Here is a 23,448-nt window from a genome sequence, read left to right as displayed (position 1 = left end):
CTTCGACACCTGCAATAAAATTTCTTAAGTTCTTTACTCTTGATATTACTATAAGGGTATTTTTGAGAGCCAAATCAAAAGAACACTACAGTGCAAATGTTATGGATCACTTTCATAATTAAAAATTAAAATCATAATAAAAAAATTCAGAATAGTAACATTTACATGTGGTTCACACTAAAAAACTGATTATGTGCATATTTATATAAATTACACACAATTCTATAGGAGTATGCAGTGAAATTGCCTTTTTACTTGTCCCTAAGCCACCAATTCCTCATACACACCAATGTTTTTAGCTTTTTGTTTAGCCTTCTAGTTACTTTGTGAACACACTAGTAAATACATATATTAACTTGTAATTTCCCCCACTCCTTTTTCAAACAACCACTTGAATATATTTAAGGTAAGACAAAACAATGAGCTTTTGGTAAATAAAATTTAATACAACCATAGTCAAGTAATAATGGTTAAAAGACATTTTTTATTAGATAGAACTTTTTAAAAATTAAAGACAACTATGCACAAAGTATATTTAAACAAGACATATAAGTATTAGTGTGCTGCAACTAAATTGAAAACAAAGAAATACAAAGTTTTTTTTTTTTCCCCCACTGTGAAGACTCTGGAGCATCTGAAAGCAAAAGACACTTGGCTGCCACAAGTCTGTACAAGCTGTAAAGCACATTATGCTTTTGTTCAACTCTATAATCGTGTTGTCTTAGATAGCTCCAGAAACTCTCAACAAGATTTAAATTAAGAAACCATAGGGAGGGGTGTTGGAGAAAGAAAGACTAAGAACTTTTTCAGGAAAGATAAATGAAAGAGCCTGTAGAAGGAAAAACAAAAGAAACAAAACAGTACATAAGAATGAAACAAAAATAAGTAGACTTACTTTTTTGACTTTAGATGCAGATATTGCAAATGATGTTTACAAGGGTTTAATCAACCTAAGATAGATGTTTTTCTTAATATCTTAAAAAGCACCTTGGCATCAAACAAAAAAAGTCCCCCCAATATAATAAAACTCCAAACACCCAACAACCTTTCTTAACATTTTCTTTCAAGCAACCACAAGGCTGGTGCTCATTAAAGAATTCAAGAAGGGAAATTCACTCTATAGGAAACAAGTATGAAACTTATCTAAGGTAAGCTTTATTTAGATTGAAAGAAAAGTTGAAATAGCACTAGAGAACTTAAGGCATATAAACAAATTCAGATGCAGTTATTTTGAAAACATTAAAACAAATTCTTTTCTTTGGGACAATACATAAAATAAGTTATAACTACTGGTATTCAAAACATTTTTTAATGATGATCTTTAGCACTACAAAAATTTAATATCTAAGGCAATCACACAAATGTAAAACACTCATAAAAAACATTTAAAAAAAGTCTGAAGTATGTTGAAACTGTCTCTGGAATTATCAATTCACACTCCTGGTCAAGTGGTTTCTGATGACTAGCATTAGATGTGACAGTAAGTATAACTAGCTAGTCAAACCTACTGCCTTAAAGGCCAACCAAATTGCCCCATTCTGGTTTCTTGGTATGGTGAATTTATTTAACTAAAAGGAATAATGGGGTGAGGTGATATAAACCTGGTTTTCAATATAATGCACAAGAAATTCTAAGAAAGGCCAAAATTATGTTGAGGTTAACTGGTGTCTTGAGTTTAGGAAAATAAAGGCAGTCCACAGGAAGCCTTTAAGAGACGTTATCTTATCACTTGGCACCACATAAAGAGCAATCTCTTCTCTTTGAAAATACAGTCTGGAGTAGAAGATATCTTTTCCACATATAAATCTCAAGAAACAAAAGGCACACACTGATGATTCAACCCTCTCTTTTCATGTATGGGTTCTCACAGCATTTCTTTTTAAAAAATCTATTGCCATATCCACACAACAGGAAAAAAAAAATACACCTGGTTTGTACACTGACAAAAGTAGTATAATTGAACCTTTATATTTTCCTGAGTTTCATTTCAAAAGGGTATGACAGTAGAGATACATAAACAATTCATATTCACTAAGAGAAAATGTATCAGTCCACAAAACATTTTCATCTTTCTAAATATAAAAAAATGAATGTTTAACCACCGCCATGTGTGAAGCCCCTTTACCAAACTGAATTTACTCTAGAATCATGAACTGCAAGTTACTTAGATATGGCACTTTAAACACTCCAATTAGGCAAAAATGACAAGTTAATACCCTCCCTGAGTATTTACATCATTTTTTTGTTAACAGCTGGTTTAAATGGAGTAAATACCTATATTTCAGTCATCTAGGGGAAAAAAAAAGGTTACTGAAGATACAATAGGCTACCATTTCATACCTGTGCAGTAAAGTCAGTGGGAAGATTAGAGTAGAAAAGGAAGAAGGCCTTTTTGTTGTAAAAACTAGACCACTTTATAGCTCATTCACATATAGGAACACATGAAAAATGATTAAAGTTCATGGAGAAAAAACTGTACATTTCTGTTGACCCACAAAAAATACTTTTGAATTCCTTCCCCACTGAGGTATATCAATGGCTAGGTTTAGCATACTTGTATCTCCCGTCAATTTGTTTTCTGATCTGGTAAAACTGTATGCATTATATAGATTCTGACTGTATATGAGTCATCATACTAATATTCATCATGTACTTTCATATGTAACAAAGTATTCTAGAAATGCCCAAATTAAAAAAATATACTTCTGGAATTGAATTTAATAAGATCAACTAATTTTTACTTTATGTGCCTTTTTCTGATCAGAAACTGATAAAATTCTTGATGTCTGTATGTATGTGTGTAGATGAGCATACCATCTATCTACATATATACACACATGTATTGAATATATACATACACACTAACCCAAAGGCTTATACGAGCATCACCCACCAAAAGAAAATATGTCAACTATGTGATGAGAGCATGAATATAATCTGATACCATTTTGGTTGATAAATCTCTTTTGATATACTAATTATACCCTAAAATTCTTTATTACTTTATCAATGCTAACATCATTATTTATCAAAAATCAGTAAATGAAAATAAATAATTTAAGAAAATTAAAGTATCAGTTGGGTAACTTTAAAAATTGTTACTTTAATTTCATAGGATTCAAACTAAGTTCTTGGTGGCTACTTAATTTATGTAGTTTTAAATTATGTAGAGAAAAAAATTAAGCAATATTGGCATGAGGTCCATGTTTAAACAAATTCTGTTTTATAGGATTTCCAATTTACTACAACAGACACCTGAACATTAAAAATAAATGTATAACAAAATACAAGTAAATAGTTAATACTTTTATAATAGACGAAAGTACTAAAATACAGGTTATGTTGAGAAAGTCTTCTTTGTGTGAAGTGTCTATTTATGGATGGGCATGATCTTACAAATACACATGAAAATAACAAGTATCATTTGTATAATTCTCAGCATTTACAAAACACTTTTCTCATATACCACAGAGAATTTCTGAACTAAATAGGTTCCATTATCTACAAAAGGTATGATGCAGAAGTAGAAGTTTACTCTAAAATTAAAACAAGTATCCCAATTGTATCTACTACTGTCTTTCAACTAAAATGGTAGAAAAGTGGTTTCTGAATTGCTCTGATAATTATCACAAAAAGGTATACATCATTTCAAATTATGATCTGAAAAATAAAAATTCCTTAAAGATTTGTTAAGTGTTTTAGAGTTTTCCTCAGAATTCAGACTCCAGCTAGGCATTAAAAGTTGACTCTGTATAGGTTTATTTCAAATCTTTGCATCATTCTAAAATGAGAAAGAAAGAGTAGTTTATCAATGTTAGGTTTTTGATTACTACCTTGTTTTTAACAGAAATCTGGTGACACTATAATCACATATTTGCATCATTTCTCCTATGGCAAATATATAATTATGATGTGAGACAACAATAGTGCCTGGGGAAGTCGAAATATAGCAGGCTACCTGAACATCCCTAAAATGTTTTAAATTATATCTGTCCACCCAGGAATATCAATAATCACGTACACTATAGTTCCTGCCATTTCATTTGCCTTAGAAAAAGTTTTACACTCTTCTCTGAAAACCAGTAAGCTTTATAAACTGGAGTTGAAACATCTAGACAAAGGCAATTTGATGTAGAGAAGCTTGAGAATATTGATCACTATTTTACACAATGGGTACCAAATGAAAGATTTATCTTAGAAGACTGCAACTACTGCTGTTAGTTTCTTCAGATAGCTAATTTTAAAAGAAATATGGACCCACTGAGACAGGTGGTCCCTGCTTTATCCTTTAAGGGCAGCTTAACAGTAGAGACTCCCAGGATTTTTAGCTGTTCACAAGAAAGTAGGATAACCAGGAAGAGGTCCTCACCCAAAGCACCATAGTAATGAGGTCAAACCCTACTGGGCTACGGAGAAAATCTGTCCCTGTTTTTCACAAGATAATATTGCAAAGTGGATTTCAACTCTTCTGCCATGTTCAAGAAAAGGCGCATCCCTTAGAGGATTTAGAGATGATATATAAATACTTTTGAGAGCCACAGTGGGTCATTTTCCCTTCAATGGTCTTAGATGATTTTTTTTTTAGGAACTAACATGTAATTTTAATCTCCATTTTAAGGGCACTTGCTTTTGTATCTCCTCCCCCCAAAATACCTTTAATATAAGAAAATAATTCTAAGAATGAAGTCATAATAATTCAGTATTTTATGATACTCAGATTGTCATCATTACATTTTTATCAATTACAGAAAAAAACCCACAATAAAATTAATCAACTTGGATGTATTTTTTAGTGACAAAGATTTTTAAAACTGGTTTTTCTACCTTAGAATGATTCTAAGTATTCTAAGCATTATATGAGTCAAACTAAATGAAAACTTGCCATGCAATTATATATATATATGTATGTGTGTATATATATATATATATACACACATACATATATATATATACACACACACACACACATATGTGACAAAGTAAGGAATATACAGTCTTGCAGATAAACATACATAAATGAAGAAACCATCACAAATTCCTAAAAGGTATGCAGGCAGACATTATTTCCTACTCCACATAGGTTTCTTACAAATACTCACAAAGGTACACTCTCAAAGCCCAAGCAAAGACCACTATTACCTTCAACAACAACAAATTTTTTTTTCCCAATTACAGAAAAGCCTTTATTACAGTTTGAAAGATTGATATTTTGGGAAGAAAGGCATGACAATTATTATTTTTACTTTTCTGTGCATATTGCAAAAAGGAGATATGTCAAGTTCCCACTCTGGAGTTTTTAAAACCTCTCATCTTGGATTGCTGTGGCTTCTTGGGTGAGGTATCCTGGTTTTAGAGCTTAAAGCATTTCTCATTGTATCTATGAATAGTCACACATCCATGATAGGACACTGGCCTGGGCATTGCAGCTACCCCTGTGATGATACTTGTTGCAGGATCATAACAGAGAATAGTGTCTGTGGCTTCTCCATTTTCCCGTCTTCCACCCAGGATATATATTTTACCATTACATACAGACATACCACAGTTTTCCTGTTCAACCAAATTAAAAAAAAAAAATTAACTGTTGACAGTAAGGGATTTGGCAGCAAACTGAAAAGTAAAATAAGACATGCTTTAACAAGTCAAAAAAGGAGACATGAAATAATAAGCTCCCTTTTGCCCAACTCCTATGTGTGAATACTAGGTAAATTTGCATGGGTGAAGGGAGTGTTAAGATAGAATACATGTCACTAATTGGGGTCAAGATATGGGAGGTGAAGTGGGGGTGGTGGACTGAGAGAAGGGTTTTAGTTAACTTAATGGTAGTTGAATGAAAACATCCTTGAAGACTTGCTTCTCCTATTACAGGAAGGTCCTTTATTATAGAAAGTGGCTATTACATGATCAAAGGGTAGGAACATTATTCATTATAGGGGATTACCCACAAGTTGAAAGAATGAATGAGAGTTATAACCAAATTAAAGAAGCACTGTTATTAGGGGCCTTGGATGGGGCACAGAAACTCCCCAGATAACATTTTATAGTTAACTTTCCATGCAATGAGACTCTTAGCTAAATTTTACTCTTCTCTGTCAGTAATACAATTATTATATAAAACAAATACTCTTGCAAGGATAAGAGTGATTCTTCAAAGAAAGAAATTATACTAAAATTGTCTCACTATTGCATGAATCTGGTTATGCTGCAGGTCAATTATTCTTCCATTTAAATTTCACTTTAATTCAGAAAGTTATTGTATATTATTATCCTGTTTCCACATAACCAACAATGAGATGGGTTCTACCAGTGAGTACAATAAACATTTTTACTTGATCAGATTTGCTATATATAAATTTCACTCTTGTAGAAAAAATTAAATCTTGGTGGATTTCTATAATAGAGGATAGTATCTTTGGGTCTAGAAGAATTAGTGAATATTTTAAAATGTCTACATTAGAGTTTATATATTATATATAATAATATATATTATATATAATATATATATTATATATTGACTTGGGGCCCATATATATATATATATATATATTATATATTGACTTGGGACCCATTATCATCAGTGAATGACAAACTTTTATGTAGAATACCACCCATGAATTGTACCAATTATGTACCAGACTATAACATTTTCCATTGAAAGCACAATGAGCTCTTTCTATAAATTCTGAAAGTTCTGAACACAATAAAAGACAACATCCTTAGTTTTCAAGTACAAGCTGGCTTGCACTATTGAACTTTACAGTCACTTTGATGATGATTCTTAAACTATATAATTATAGGATCTATCTTGTTATTAACATCATTTCATAAATAGTGCTCAGAATTAAATGAAGCAACCTTCAGAACAGATATTCATTCATATCAGGAAATTACTTGCATAGTAGTTTATTTCACTCTATGAGAGTCTCAAGGGTAATGGCAGCTAGTAAGAAAAATAATTCATCAATACATGAAGTTTTAATGTTATTTTTCATGACTTAAATGAAACACAATCTTAATATTGTAAAATATACCCCTCTCCTTAATTATTATTTTTTATAATGCTTAATGCTTAAATGTTAAAACGCCAATAAAGAAAAAGAATCAGATTTCTTTTCAATTATTATTCTAAACTTTAACGACATTTTAAATACCTAATCCGCTGAAGAAGGGTAAAAAAAAAAATCTTCGTCAGTAAAAAAAAAAAAGTTCCTGATGAAAGTTAAAAAGCAAAATATGTTTAAAATAGCAAGTTGTGGAATTTAGGAATTATGCAAAGTCAAAAGGCATGGAAATGGCGAGGTAAAAACAGAGAAAAAGGCTGGGTCCATTAGGACTGGGAAAAAAAAGCTCATTTTTTCAGTTCTTTTTTTGTCATTCAACATTCTAAGCATTTAAAAACACCACAACCTTTGACTCAAATAGCTGTCTACCATGAAATTACAGTTGATTTATCATTTTTCATTTGATTAGTATTAAAAGGGTAGGCAGGACTTCCCTGGTGGCGCAGTGGTTAAGAATCCGCCTGTCACTGTAGGGGATATGGGTTCAAGCCCTGGTCCGGGAGGATCCCACATGCCGGGGAGCAACTAAGCCCGTGCGCCACAACTACTGAGCCTGTGCTCTAGAGCCTGTGAGCCACAACTACTGAGCTCACATGCCACAACTACTGAAGCCCGTGTGCCTAGAGCCTGTGCTCTGCAACAGGAGAAGCCACCACGATGAGAAGCCCGCACACCGCAACAAAGACTGGCCCCTGCTCTCCACAACTAGAGAAAGCCCGAGCACAGCAGTGAAGACCCAATGCAGCCAAAAAAAAATTAAAAAAAAAAAAAATTTTACCGAGCACCAATCAATCAATGCAAGATACATGAGATGAGTTAGAAAACACAGTATCCTTAAGAAGACTGAATTCCAGTATAGAAATGAACATTTATAACTATAAGGAAATTTATCACTTGCATTATAGAGGTGTTAAGTGTAGTGACAGATCAGAAAAACAAGAGATTAATTCTGAACAGGGCAACCTCAGTTTGTTGTAACTGTGAAGTGGTACTTGAAAGATGAGTAGAATTACAAATAGAGAAGGTAGAAAAGGCATTAAAGGCTAAGAGGACAACATGAATCAAGGCAAGAACACATACCATCTGGATAGCAAATGCAAGCAACAGATACTTAATGTAATTTGGGTAAAGGTGAAGAAAGTGAAGCTAAAAGGCAAGAAAAGGTCAGACAACAGGAGACCTAGAATGAAGTGGGAAAACTTTTAGATTTTATTCAGTACATTTCCAGAGAAGAGACATAATTTGATTTGCTGAAAAATAACTGGTGGTAAAATGGGTTAGAAAAGCAAGACATTAGAGAAAGGAACACTACTTAGAAAATACTGTTTTAGTTTAGGTAAGAACTGATGAGAACCTGAACAAAAGCAAGAACCACAGGAATGGAAAAGAATAGGAGAAACTCTTGAGGACACAGAACTGATACGATGGATTGATTCAATTTAAGAGAAATCAAGAAAAATTTTAAAAATTAAGTTTCTAAGTGTGAAATAATAGAAAATACATATCAGCCTCTGCCCCCAGTTCCTGACACAGAGCTCCTAAATCCCTTGCAATTTCCTGGTTGATGGGAGTGTCTTTTGTTCCAAGGAGGGACTGTTGCTGGGCTCCTAGATGGGGGTTGGTCACTAGAGAAACCAAGCCATAATTAGAAACTTGTAAGTTTCACCCCACCCTCCCTTTTCTGGAGAGGGGAGCAGGGCTGGAAACTGAATTATAACTGATCATGTCTACATGATAAAGTCTCCATAAAAATCCCAAAAGTATAGGATTTGGAGAGCTTCTAGGCTGGTAAATGCATCTATGTCCCAGGAGGGTGGTGTACCTCAAATCCATGAGGACAGAAGGTTCCCTGCTTAGGACCCTTCCAGACCTGGCCTTAGGTACTTCTTTATCTGGCTGTTCATCTATGTCCTTTGTAATATACTTTATCATATAACAAACCTGTAAACATAAGTAAGTGTTTTCCTGAGCATTATTACTGAACCCAAGGCGGGGGGGCTGTGGAAACCTTGATTTATAGCTGATTTGTCAGAAGTACTGGTGAAAACCTGAGACTTGTGACTGGCATGTGAAGTGGTGGCAGTCTTGCGGGACTGAGTCCTTAACCTGTGGAACCTGAAGCAAATTTCAGGTCATGTCAGAACTGAATTGAATTGTAAGACACCAGCTGAAGACAGAGATCGGTTGGTGTGGGAATAAACCCACATACCTGGTGTCAGAAGTGCTGTCAGGGAGAAACAGAGTTTTTCCATTCACTAGGTTGTTTGGAAACAGAAGAAGTAAACTTGGGGAAGAAGGTGAATTCTGTTTTAAAGTCTTGGAATGCCACGGAAAACATCAAATAAGCAGTTGGAAATTTGAGTCTGGAGCACAGGAGAGAGGCTTTAATGGAGAATAAGATTTGAAGTCATCAGTACTGAGCAGTAAATGTGATCACTCAGGAACGGAGTATAATCTGGAAAAAGGGCAGGGAAAAGAGGCTCAAGGAATACCCATATTTAAGGGTTGGGTAGAAAAAAACAAGAGAACATGAATGAGACTCAGGAGATTATTAATGACCTTTGGGAGTACAATCTCTCTAGAGTGGTACAGGTAGAGCCAGATTTCCAGCATCAGAGCCATCAAGCATTTTGATGGTGGAAGGAAAGAGGGTAGAGCCACGAAACAAAAGGCCAAGGGGAGGCCTTTATGGGGCAGGGGTAAAGGCCATATAAGGGTACAAGTGCAGTGTGGATGAAAGAGACCCAAGTACAGCCATTTTCTTTATAGCAAAAACAACAAATTACCTAGTTTCTAACCGCAGAAGGAAAGAAACCAGTTTGAGAGAATTTCTTCTCTTTCAAAAATGTGCTAGAGAGAGGGATAAGAACTGGAGTAGGAGTCTCAAAAAGGTTAAGGGGAAAAAAACCCAACAGCCCAAGAGCAATACCTACTTTACCATGGGATGGTAAAAAGTAAGTTATTTCAGGGAAGGAAGTCCAAAAGGGAGGGGATACCTGTATGTGTATGGCTGATTCATTCTGTTGTGCAGTGGAGGCTAACACCGCATTGTAAACCAACCATACTCCAATAAAAATTAATTAAAAAATTAAAAACAAAAGTAAGTTATTTCAATAAATTCCTTGGAAGGAGTTCAAAACAAGAATACCATATGCTTTATGTGGAGTTTAAACAATTTTTGAGGGACTTCCCTGGTGGCTCAGTGGTTAAGAAACCATCTGCCAATGCAGGGGACATGGGTTTGAGCCCTGGTCCATGAAGATCGCACGTGACGCAGAGCAACTAAGCCCGTGCGCCACAACTACTGAGCCTGCACTCTGGAGCCCGCGTGCCACGACTACTAAAGCCTGCGCGCCTAGACCCCGCGCTCCACAACAGGAGAAGCCACCGCAATGAGAAGCCCGCGCACTGCAGCGAAGATTAGCCCCCGCTCTCCGCGCTAGAGAAAGCCCGGTGGGCAGCAACGAAGACCCGACGCAAACAAAAATAAATTTATTTATTAAAAAAAAATTTTTTTTTTTGGAAATAATCCAAGCATACATGAAACACATAAATAGTAAAGTTACTGTATATTCATACTGGTCCTGTACTTGGTCTCTCCTACATTGATTATTCTTTTGGACTGTTTTATGTTATTACCTGTCGGCTGAATGTATTCTGTACATGCATCCAGTAATCTTCAACGGGATCATAACAGTATATTGCCTTGGTCAGTCCACCAGCAACATATATCAGGTTGTTTAAGGATACGGCTGTTATACACCTCTTGGCAATTGGGATAGCTGCACGAAGTAGCCAAGAATTGGTTTCTGGATCATAAGATTGAACCTAATAATATATAGAAGTACTTAATTAAAATTTCTCAACAAAAATGCAAATTTACATAATAAATAGTCTGCCAATATACAGAAACATGATTAAAAATAAAATCCCATTAATTCACAGAATTAAGGGAGGTTGGCTTGAGAGTAAAATATCTGAATTATGAAATTCTCAAAAGAAATACAAATTTATTACTATCAAGCAGAATAGAGTAAGAAACACAGACCGTTTCCAAGATGAATGGCTAGCAGGTTTGCTTTTTTTTTTTCCATTAAAAATAACAGTCTTCAAAAAAAATAAAATAAAATAACAGTCTTATAAATTCTGTTATATAGGATAAGTATGCCTCAATTTGAATATAATTTCTTCACATGTTTAGGGAGTCCTTTCTTCAGAAGAACACCAGCGAACCTCAATTCAGTATACTTTGAATTATCACAAATTCTGAATTAATGAATTCTAAATATGTAACATTTGACATTATATTAAAATTTAATTTAGAAAAAGAATTTATTGATTGACAAAGTTCAGTAAACTATTGCTAAATGAATTAGGCATTAGACACGTTTGCAGAATAAACGGGGTATTTTCTGAGATGTCAGGATGGCACATGTTCTTTTGTCTCACGAATTCAATGAACTGCAGCAGCTTTGAGCCATCCTATATTTACATTAGAGAGGTTTTCTTTTCTTTGTTCTAAGAATATTTTCAAAGTATGCAGAAAATGACCCAGTTGGAAGCAGTACAGTATCTTACCCTTTGCTAATTCACTTCCCAATTGTTTTATGTGAATAATTTTTTGATTTTGTAAACTATACCAGTAAAAAGTTTTAAAATGGTTTATAGTATAATGCTGAGATCAGTTTCATCTCAAAAAAACTGGATCACACTTTTAACAGAAAATTGTTGGATATGTTATGATCTCACTTTATGATCTCACTTTAGTAACTTGAAACTCAATGTTTTCCTCCCTAAGTATAAAGTACCAGACAATTTTTAAAAGCCCCCTCACTCTAAGGGACCAAACTACCTACTTGATAGGCCTTCCATATTTCTCTTCTTGTGTATATCATTGGTAATTTCTATTTAAAAAAAAAAAGAGAGAGAGCATGGCTTACCTTATCAGAACAAGTATTATCATCAGGTCCTCCACCAATCACAAACAATTTGCCTATACAGCTAGTCACGGCAGGAGAACTCACTGCTTCCTTAAGGGGGGCAACTTCAGTCCATCGATTTGAAAAGGAATCATAACATTCTACACTGCTAAGTCTGTTTTGCCCATCATAGCCTCCAACAACATATACCTATATGTAAAATACATGGAGAAATCTTAATTATCAAAAGTTTGAATTTTTAACTAGTTGGCTAAAGAATTAAGGGATGGGGGCTTCCCTGGTGGCACAGTGGTTGAGAGTCCGCCTGCCGATGCAGGGGACACGGGTTCGTGCCCCAGTCCGGGAGGATCCCACATGCCGCGGAGCGGCTGGGCCGGTGAGTCATGGCCGCTGGGCCTGCGCGTCCCGAGCCTGTGCTCCGCAACGGGAGAGGCCTCAGCAGTGAGAGGCCCGTGTACCGCAAAAAAAAAAAAAAAAAAAAAAAGAAAGAATTAAGGGATCTCTCCCCTTTAAAAAGCCCTTGGTAACTGTAATTGCAATATATTTAGCTCAGTTTCTGGACCTTTAAAAAAAATTATCATTCTCTCACCACCACCAAAGAGCCTTTTTAGACATTTTTTTCATAGTAGCCCCCTCCAGTGAAATTTTTAATACCACAGATATATTGTATATCTGTTTATATATTGTATCTGTGCTTTATACACAAAACAGTATGATTTTTTTTCACCCGCCCAAGAACCAATCTTCATCCCCTTAGGAGCAATATTGCTTGCACTGAGAATTACAGGATTTAGCATAAATGCTCATACTCAGGGATGGTGAAAATACTTGAATATTATAAAGTAATAAAAGCTATGAAACTAAAGTATTAAGTAAGGATTACTAGACTGTGAGATCTTTGAAGGCAGGGCCTATCTTGTTCTTTAATTTAGTCCCTGCAGTACCTAGAAAAGTACCTGATACATTATGAACTCTAGAATGTGTATTTCAAAGGGCTTCCATGTACATTTTCTTTTCACAAATATGAGGAAGGTAGGGCAGATGAACTAATCAACAAGCCATTAATTAAATCAGTTACATGCAGAATAATCCATTAAGCATCACAAGATATACAAGAAACTTTTAACCTATAGAAGCTCTCCTAAAAAAGAAAAAAAAAAGCTCTCCTGTTTAACACCTATAATTCTTTTAATGAACAGTCATCATCAACTCTTTTCTGCATCCATATCTAATTAACTATTAAGTTCTACCAAGCGTTCTTTCACAGCATCTCTCACGTCTGTCCCTTCCTTTTGTTTCCCACTGCCACCATCCTTGGGGTCCATATCATTTCACACCTCTCAATCTCCTGGTCTCCACTCTTGTACTCTCTGAACCACAGATTAATCTTCCTAAAACACCTCATCAACTCCTTTTACTACTTTAACAATGAATGCCTAAGGGTCAAGGCCAAATTTTATACATTGTCATTCAAGTGTGTCCACAAATCTCTTTCTGTACTCTTCCAAATTTCCTCAGCAGCTAATGCTATTTCAATCTTGCATTTCTTACATTATGTGAAAATTATCTGTTGGTGGGTTTGTTCTCCCAACACCAGGCAGCCCAGAGAGGTTAAGTAACTTATTCAAGGTCATGCAGCTAGAAGGGGTATGGAAACTGTGGCACAATGTAGTACTTAAAGGTATGGGCTTTGAAATCAGGAGAGGTAGGTCCATCTTTAGCTCTGCCACTGCAAGTAAGACCTTGCTTGGGCAGTTCACCTATCTTCTCTGAGACTCCATCTTAATTTCCTCAATTTAAAAATGTAGACAATAATAGTACCTATCACATAATATAATTTTGAAGATTAAACTTTATTACTATTCCCCTACCTGCATAAACTAAAAATATATGCTGTGCGCCTTAAGATAAAAAGCCTCTAGATTAGGAAAATCTGAGCTTTTACCCCTGCTTTCTCACTTTCTGTGCAACCTTGGGCAAATGACTTGATCTCTCTGGATTCAGTTTCTTTGTAAACTAAAGAAGTTACATTAAATATTCTCTAAGATGCCTTCTTGCTCTAAGATTCTATATTCCAAATCATCCTAGGTTTCCTTAACAGAGTGCATTTACAACTTTAAATAACTTTCTGTGTTTGAATTCAGCCTATATTGTAGTTTTTGGGATAACTGTTTTCCATGAATTGAGTACTTGCTGTGTAAGGTAGGAAGGATTCCTTTTATTTCTTGATTTAGTGCTTCCAAGTTTTGGGCACCTTCAAGTCAAATATACTAATATTTGTCAAATAAATTTGTGTTCATCAATCCATATACGATATTTGAGACATCAATCTTTTTCACATGCCTCTGTATGTTCAGACTAAATAATTATAATGTTTTTAGTAAGACCTCATCTCTTTTCAACACCTTAATTATTTTAGCTGCCACTTTCCAGTAATATTTTGTCATCCTTGAGGTATAGCTACCAAAACTGTATATAATATAGTAGGTACTAACAAACCAGTGGTTTTAGAAAATACTCTATTAGTATTTTATTTCCATTACATCTACCTCAAAGTCCTCATTATTTCATTGCTCTTATAGACAGCAGCAACACAGTAGATCAATACCCTTAGGAATTAACAATACCTTTCAAACTGCGCTTTGAGAAGCTCTAGTATTCTATAGTATAGCGATTTCAAGACCTTTCTGTGGGGAGATAGGAGGAGGGAATCAGAACTGATGGGTGGCTGAGTAGGAAGGGTTCCTGGCATTATCTCTGTTCCAACTAGAGCAGTTCTGCTTTCTCACTGGTGGCTCTAAAATGTCTTCAAGAGAGGGCTTAAGAGGCAGCAATCTTTTTAGAAGAGAGTACTAGGGGACCAGACAAATATGTACGTGCAGTATATTCAATATCTTATGATAACCTATAATGGAATATAAGCTGCAAACAAACAAACAACACCCCTAAAACACGAATCACTATGCTGTACACTTGAACACAATATTGTAAATCATCTATACTTCAAAAAACAATGTGCGAGCAAGTACGCTGCTTTTATTTAGATTGCTCATTAATTTGAAGTGGCTTTGGAGGAGATGATAGAGACAGAGGCAGGGAAGGGCTACAGAGTCCAAGTTAGCCCTTGATACACAGCTGTATTTTTATCTGCTTTATGTAATAGCTTTTTATATTAGATTTAACTTCAAAAAAGTTACTAGTCTACTAGTGATTCAAAAATCACTAGTCTACAAGTGATTCTCAAGTTCCTAAGGACAGTAAATGGTCCAGAATCAAATTATATGTTTTTCATATTTATTAGCTGCAGCCAATAATAAGTTTGCTTTAAAATATGTTGGTGAGTTTATCTTAACACTTGTTTTGTCCCTACTTGTACAAATAAAAAAGATAAAATAATATCACTCTACATAAATATATCTTGGCCTGAATGCCAAAGTCAGTAAAAGGAAAAAGATTGCTTGGATTAGACATTGGCCTGTTTTTGTACTTGATGTAACTGCTTTATTTTCCAGTGCTTCTCAGTCATTTAGACCGCATTGGTGCCTGAGAAAAGAAATGTGCTGCACTGCTACAAATTCCTAGTTGGGAGAACAAAATATCCATTCAAAAGTACAGTGTCAAATTGTTTATATCTTCAGTTTATGTATTGAGGTTAGAAATGGAAGGAAATACAATCTGAGTTCAAAATACCCAGAGGGTGAGTAAAATCAAGGATTTTACTCATTCTGGAAACGTAACAGCAATAATAATAAAAAGTGGTTTCTCTTACTTTACCAAGGAGGACAGCCATTTTGTGACGCCATCTGCCTTTATTTAGAGAAGCAACTCTGATCCAAATATTCAACTGTGAGTTATAAATCCAGACATCACGGCCATTGATTCTTCCACCTTTAAATGCAAAACAATGCACACACACTAACATGTGTATCACCAAGGGATCTTTGCCAAAGGCATAGATAATGAAAACATTGAGTTATTCACCCAGTCCGAGAATTTGAGGATTCAGTTCAATAAATGAAACAAGGACCCTCTTAAAACTTAAAATGCAAATGGTTCTACAGAGCAGATTTAACTTTGTCAGTTGTTATCCTGAGAAATAATAACTATATGTCCCAAATAATAAAATGCAGAATATGAATTTACCAAATGTGTAAGACTGTTCATTTAAGAGTCAGACAACAGAAGCACCCAGACAAAAGAGTTACTCTAGAAAGATTTTTAAAAATCACCCGTTTTTTAAAAAGCATACCATTGTACAAAATAAAGTATGCGTTGTTATATTATTCAACGTGTAGTAATATAGTAACCTGCAAAGGTGGTAAAATTAAATTTAACTAACAAATTAATCAACAAACTTAATTAAACTTCAGATTATAGATCCTATAGCTATACTTTGTATATAAGTCTGTCACTTTATTGTCTGTTTGATTTTAGAGGTAACATATCACATATTATAATAAAAGTTCAAGTTAAGAATTTTAAGGAAAATCCTATTTCATAAACGTTGGGGAGAATTTCAGAAAACATGGGTGGATTAGAGATGATTAACTGAGTACTTTTCATTTTGCATACGTTACTGTGTTCCTTAAAACAAAGTAAACAGGTAAAAGTTTTAAAAATTGTACCATATTCTATATGCATTTGAGAGCATTTAAAATACGATATGGCCTATTGTTTAGTGCAGGGAACATAGTCAATATCCTGTGATAAACCAAAATGGAAAAGAATATGAAAAAGAATTTATATATGATAACTGAATCACTTTGTTATACAGTAGATATTAACACAACATTGTAAATCAATAAAATAAATTTAAAAAATATGATATAGTTGAAGGCATTTTCTGGGGAATCTTTTGTAAATCATTCTGCATCATCTTGTGCCTGTTTTTAAGAGCAAAAAGTCATTTTCAGTTTTATTTGTTGTATAATATGATCTGCCTAAGGTGGGCATATCTACTTTCACTGTTTTCTTTTGACACTTATGGTTTAAAATGGCCAAGCTGTGATTAAATTAAAAGTAGCTACTGTAATAATTCTTTATTTACCTGAAACAAGAATGTCATTCCTTAGAGCACAGACCGCATACTCTGATTTGGTAAATTCTGGAAGCTTAGCCAAAGACTTCCACTCTCCTGTCACAGGATCATAGCACTCAGTGTATGGAAGATTAAATCCTCCAACTCGTTCACAGCCTCCAACGACAACTATCACCTCAGAATAGCCAGTTGACCTAAAATAATTATTATAAGAATGCAAAATTAAAATACCCTCAAGATTGTTTAAAACCCTAAAAGCATACCATTGTCATAAAGAAAGTAGAACACTATTATAAAGTGAACTGTTTATTCTCTCAGTATATGCCAACTAATACAGCTTGCTAATTTACTGACTTTGAGAACATTTACAAGGGACTTAGTGATATCATCTTTCCACAGAAAATTTCTATGGGTATTTTTTTCTATGAGTTTTACCTTAAAAGTTATAAAATGGTCCAAAGATCCTACCTAGTTCAATTGGAACCCTGGTAATATCAAGGATGACTTTCAAATGCAGTCTTGCAGCAATTCAGATATGCATAACCACACAAGGTAAGATAATGCACTTTTTCTAAGTGTAGGAAAATGGAGCTTTTTCATCAGATTGCTAGTTCTAAAAAAACATTCACAGTACAATCTAAGTACCCTTTAGAGAAGTATATGTACTTGTTCAGACACTAGTTTTAAAAATAAACTTGGGCTTCCCTGATGGCGCAGTGGTTGAGAGTCCGCCTACTGATGCAGGGGACACAGGTTCGTGCCCTGGTCCGGGAAGATCCCACATGCCGCGGAGCGCCTGGGCCCGTGAGCCACGGCCGCTGAGCCTGCGCGTCCGGAGCCTGTGCTCCGCAACGGGAGAGGCCATAACAGTGAGAGGCCCGCGTACCGCAAAACAAAAATAAATAAATAAACTTTTTTTTGGCTGTACCTCGTGGCTTGCGGGATCTTAGCTCCCCAACGAGGGACTGAACCTGAGCCCTAGGCAGTGAAAGCGCAGAGTCCTAACCACTGGACTGCCAGGGAATTCCCTAAAAGTAATTTTTCTAAAGTTAAGTAAATTAAGGTAATCCAGTTCAAGGTGCTGGGTGGTCACTAAAGATGTTAACAGAGTTTATAACAAAGAATGCTAAAGGAAAAAAGCAAGATGAAAAATTGTACAGAAGGTCTGATCAATACTATGTAAATAATGTGTCTGGAGAGAGCATACCAAAGTGCTAATGATGGTTTTCTCTGGATTGTGTGGCTTCCTCCTTTATATCAACACAAATTTTCAAAACAATAATGAGCATGGGCTACTTTTAGAGTGGAAAAGACAACTTTTAAGAGCACTAAGGGAATCCAAACTTTACGTTAATTACTGGCTTCTTTTACTTTGTAGTTTAAAAAGATACTGACAGGAAAAACTAAAAGCTTATCCAAGACTTTTCTTTTTGTTCATAAGGCTCATGGAAATGAAAAAGTCTTGTAATTGCATTTTATGACTGCTACGATATTAAGTCTCACAAAGAAAAATGCTAACAATGCCTCTTCTCTTACTTAAATGTGGAGGGAAAAAAGACAACATCAGAACACTTATTTGTAGTTTTAGAGTGATGTTTTACAATTACACTAGAAAAAAACAAAGTAAAGCGACATTGGTATGTCCCTTTAACAGAGCTGCTATATTCTAGCTACACTTACAGCTATTTCAACTAACAATCATTCACCTAGTCCATGCCAGGCATACTTTTTCCATTATAAAATCAAAAATATATACTGTAGAAAAGAATTTTGTTCACAGATGCAATAAAAATTACTTTCAGGAACCCAGCAAATTATATTACCCTAACCTAGAATATAGTAAAATATTATCAGAAGGACTCAAATACTATCAATAATATTTACTATTTTCCAAATAATTCCCAAATGAAAATATTAAAAGTAAATAGTGGACAACACCAGACACTTAGTAGTATAACTAATGACTAATTTATCCTTCTTTCCATAGAAGTATTATTTCCTAAAATCTTACTTAAAATACTTCTGAGACAAACCCAGGTGATATTCCTCAAAGTCTTATTTACTGATTGAACAAAACAAAAATTGTTAAATACTGTCACTGGGGTTCAGTCACTCCTAATAGTTTTAATACAAAATGAAGTTAATTATTACATAGAATTTTGTTTTATACTTTCCTTATAGCAGTTTACTTGTTTTATACTTTCCCTTTGCTTGCACTTGCTTGCTTTTTCAAGACTTCTTAGCCCAGTAAACATATATTGTCTGTTTTGCACCTTGGAACAAGAAGAGAAAACAGCACAAAAAGCTAATGGCTAAAACATTTAGTCTCACTAAATAAGGGATTATTTTAGTGTCTATATGTGTAAGTATCTGAAAGGATCAGCAAACTAGTAATTTTGCCTGACTGAAGGTCTTATTTGCGACCAAATGGCTTTTAACTTAATTAGAGACAAATCTGGTGTTCTCATTAGAGACTGTTAACTCAATAAAATAGTTATTTTTATTTCTTGAGCTCAGAAAAATACTTATCTCAGGCAGGAAGATGATTGCCTTAAAGGAAATGAGTTGCTGCAGCTGATAACGGTGACTAGAATAAAAAAGTGGCCAAGATGATAGTATAGGATGAATAAAATTCTGGATACCCATGCAATCTATTTTTTAGGGTGAATGTTACTTTATTAACCCTTTTAAATGAAAATTCTGATTTTCTGCTGTGACAAACTAACAAATATTTGCTGCTTTAGTATTACGTCTCACCATTTGTTCCTATGAAAGTGGGACAAGCAAATTCTCTTTTTTCTACATTGGTAAATATTTTTTAAAAAGCCATCACACTCTTTTATCATAAACTTGAGAAAAGATCAAATTAAAAAGTCACATTCTTTGATTTATGTGAAAAATAAAATAATTATAAATCCACAGAATATTCTAAACCTAATCAGTAAAATGGATAGTAATTACCAGGTTCAGTTAAAAATCTCAAAAGGTGAAATAAAGGACTTGCTAGCTGAAATAACAGACCTACTTATTATCAATGCAAACATGCCAGAGACAGATGAACTGCCAAACTAACTTTCATCAACAAAAAGGGTTCAGGGCTTCCCTGGTGGCGCAGTGGTTGAGAATCTGCCTGCCAATGCAGGGAACACGGGTTCGAGCCCTGGTCTGGGAAAATCCCACATGCCGTGGAGCAACCAAGCCCGTGCACCACAGCTACTGAGCCTGCGCGTCTGGAGCCTGTGCTCCGCAACAAGAGAAGGCCGCGACAGTGAGAGGCCCGCGCACCGCAACTAGAGAAAGCCCTCGCACAGAAACTAAGACCCAACACAGCCAAAAATAAATAATAAATTCATTTAAAAAAACAAACAGGGTTTCCCTGGTGGCACAATGCTTGAGAGTCCCTCTGCCGATGCAGGGGACACGGGTTCGTGCCCCGGTCCGGGAAGATCCCACATGCCGTGGAGCGGCTGGGCCCATGAGCCATGGCCGCTGAGCCTGCGCGTCTGGAGCCTGTGCTCAGCAACGGGAGAGGCCACAGCAGTGAGAGGCCCCCATACCGCAAAAAAAAAATAAAACAAACAAACAAACAAACAATATCTTAAAAAAAAAGGGGGGGTCAAAAGGTGATCCTGGCTAATAAGAAAAATAACAATATATTTAAAACACACAAAAGGAAATGTTTCCATATAGTGGGAAGTTGGAAGGGAGAAGGGGGAGGTGTTAGTGACACAGTCTATTTACCATTCCAAGACTCAAAAATACCTGAAAACCAAGCCATCACACCAAAAACTGAACTTAAATAGAGATATGATACTTTAAGCCATAAAGAGAGCAAATGGCTCTCTAGTCTGCAGGATGTGACAGTTAATAAACTTAATATATTAACTATATATCAAAAGAGGGGATTGGTCAGCCCTAGAAACAATAAGTAAATGAGTGAACAAATGAATGAAAGAGTAAATAATAATCACAGAGGCAAACATTTTCTGTGCCCATTCAAGTTATTGTCTAAAGGAAAAGAGAAACCTTAGCTTATAAGCTAACTAGAACATTACTGGGTTTTTGGTAAGAATATTTTATGGTAGGTGAGACTTTCTCAAGCCATACTAGCTGAGAAGACTCTGGTTCTAAAGACCTACTAGATCCCTTTGTTTGGATTCTAAACAACCTTTTTGAAAACTTTGGTTTCTCAACTGGTAACCTGCACATAGTAAGAGAATATGCTGGAAAGGGTGACTTAAAATATCTAGTCTGTTTGACAGTTCCACTTCTTATTGCCAATACATGTATATAAACTAAAAGATAAATGAGTTAATCAGTCTCTCATAATTAACATTAAATCTGCCCCTAACAGTCTGATCTTACTGTATCAAAAAAAAAAAAGTTTCTAAGCCTAGAGGAATCACTGGATTATGGTTCATCAATATAAACGAATATAAATGACCCCTTAAGAGGCTTATGCCAGCCATAAACCTAATGGCTTTCTAAACTTAGTAAGGACAGTTTCAGCTTGTGTGGTAAGGCTTTCCACCTGAAACTGGAACAGACAGAATGGGTTCTATAAAGAAATGGTTGTACTGAAAGATTCAAAATGTTTACTCTTAAAAATAAGCAATTATATAAGAATTTATTATCAGGAGCTGATCACAGATGTGATTATATAGCCACAAAGATGTTCATCTCACTTACTGGTAAAAAATCAGAAAGAGTTCAAATTTGGGTGGGATGGCTATGGTTCACTGTAGATTTCATGTCATGAAAACATGTTTACCATCTATTAAATAATAACAGCAAACTATGAAATAGATTACAACTTTGTAAAAGAAATAATAAATTCCTAGAGAATAAAAGGGAAGAATAAAGCCAAATGCCACAGTGCTACCTCTCAGAGATGGGAATATGGATATTATTTTTTATCTACAATTAACATAAATTACTCCACCCCCTCTTTTTGCCTCAAGTTAAGAAAGAAAAAAGGAGAAAACCCATACCTTTCTATTAATAGCCACTACTGGGTTGTCTGCTCTTACATATGGGACAAGCATTTCTGCTATCACTTTTCTGCTACATGATCCTGCTCCTAAGGCCACAGGTAACCGTTCAGAGAAGGCTGTCTAGCTGAATCAGAGATTATCTCTCCACATGAGATGGGAGACATTCAGTCTCTCTTAGTGACTGAACTTGTAATATAGAAACCAAATCCCATGAGTGGTCATATTCAACCAGACTAGTGAGAGAGAATGATGCAGACATGCAGAGAAAAGCAGAGGCAAGCGTGAAGAAGACACAGCTTGGTTTCTGATGGCTTTTCCGTAGCCTGTTCTAGTCTTCTTGGAAGTCCTGTTGAATTTCTGCCCTCAGGTTCTACAAGATAACGACTTCCTGGACCCTTTTAATACATATATCTGCCTTCTATGCTTACAGCTGGTGAGCTGGTTTCAATTACTTGCAATCAGAATTCTGATACACTAGAGTTCAATGAACTGCAGAAAAAAACAACCTACAAATGGTTTTCAAACTCAGGAAAAGAGGCTCAATCTTCCACATTAAAGAAAGGCAAATCAAAATTATGGGATATAAATTTTCACTTTCCAGAGTAGCAAAGATTTACAAAAACTAATAATACACTGTGCTGGGAAAGGAGTGAAGAAATAGGGACTTTCGTATTTTTAGATGAAGTATAAATTGGAAGTCAATTTTTACAATATCTACCAAAATTTAAAATGCACATAACCTCTGACTGAGCAATTCCACTTCTAGTAATTTATGCTATAAATTATCAGACATATGTATAAGAATATTCACTGAGCACTGTTTGCAATGAAAAAAATCTGGAAACAACCCAAATGTCCATCACCAAGAGATGGATTAAATAAATTATGGTATCCATAAATGTGATACTATACATCTCTTTAAAAAGAATGAATTTGAAATTCTCCATAATGAAGAGTAAAAAAAAAAAAGAATGAAGACCTATAAGTGCTAATATAGAACAACCTTCAAGATTTTTTTTCGGTACGCGGGCCTCTCACTGTTGTGGCCTCTCCCGTTGCAGAGCACAGGCTCCAGACGCGCAGGCTCAGCGGCCATGGCTCACGGGCCCAGCCGCTCCATGGCATGTGGGATCTTCCCGGACCAGGGCACGAACCCGTGTCCCCTGCATTGGCAGGCGGACTCCCAACCACTGCGCCACCAGGGAAGCCCAACTCCAAGATATTTTTAAGTGATTAAAAACAAGGTGCAGGAACTGTGAGAGAAGTACACTATGGTCTGTATAAAAAACAGTAGAGACGTATGTGTACATACACACACACACACACACACATACTTCTATATGCAAAGAATATTTCTAAAAAGTTAAAAAATACTGGTAACAGGGAGATATCCTTTGGGATGAGAACTGATATAT

At 35.3% G+C, this 23,448-nt stretch overlaps 1 protein-coding gene across 7 annotated transcripts in view; it reads right to left on the bottom strand.

Moving 5' to 3' along the window:
- Positions 1-461: 461 nt before the first annotated feature.
- The window catches only part of KLHL24 (kelch like family member 24), a 39,316-nt gene continuing 16,329 nt past the window's right edge, over positions 462-23,448 (bottom strand). For 6 of the 7 annotated variants that reach the window (XM_079922683.1, XM_079922681.1, XM_079922685.1 and 3 more), the window contains 5 exons: positions 17,049-17,233; positions 15,771-15,889; positions 12,002-12,190; positions 10,701-10,889; positions 462-5,550 (listed from right to left, as the gene is read on the bottom strand). In XM_079922683.1, the coding sequence (XP_079778809.1) occupies positions 5,350-5,550; positions 10,701-10,889; positions 12,002-12,190; positions 15,771-15,889; positions 17,049-17,233 (883 nt within the window). In that variant the 3' untranslated portion in view covers positions 462-5,349. The remainder of the gene's footprint in view (positions 5,551-10,700; positions 10,890-12,001; positions 12,191-15,770; positions 15,890-17,048; positions 17,234-23,448) is intronic. The other variant, XM_079922686.1, reaches the window with a different exon arrangement.

This window comes from Stenella coeruleoalba (assembly GCF_951394435.1).
Source record: "Stenella coeruleoalba genome assembly, chromosome: 5".
NCBI classification, from domain to species: domain Eukaryota; kingdom Metazoa; phylum Chordata; class Mammalia; order Artiodactyla; family Delphinidae; genus Stenella; species Stenella coeruleoalba.
Note: the sequence above shows the minus strand (reverse complement) of the source record. Positions and strands in the feature narration are given on the sequence as shown.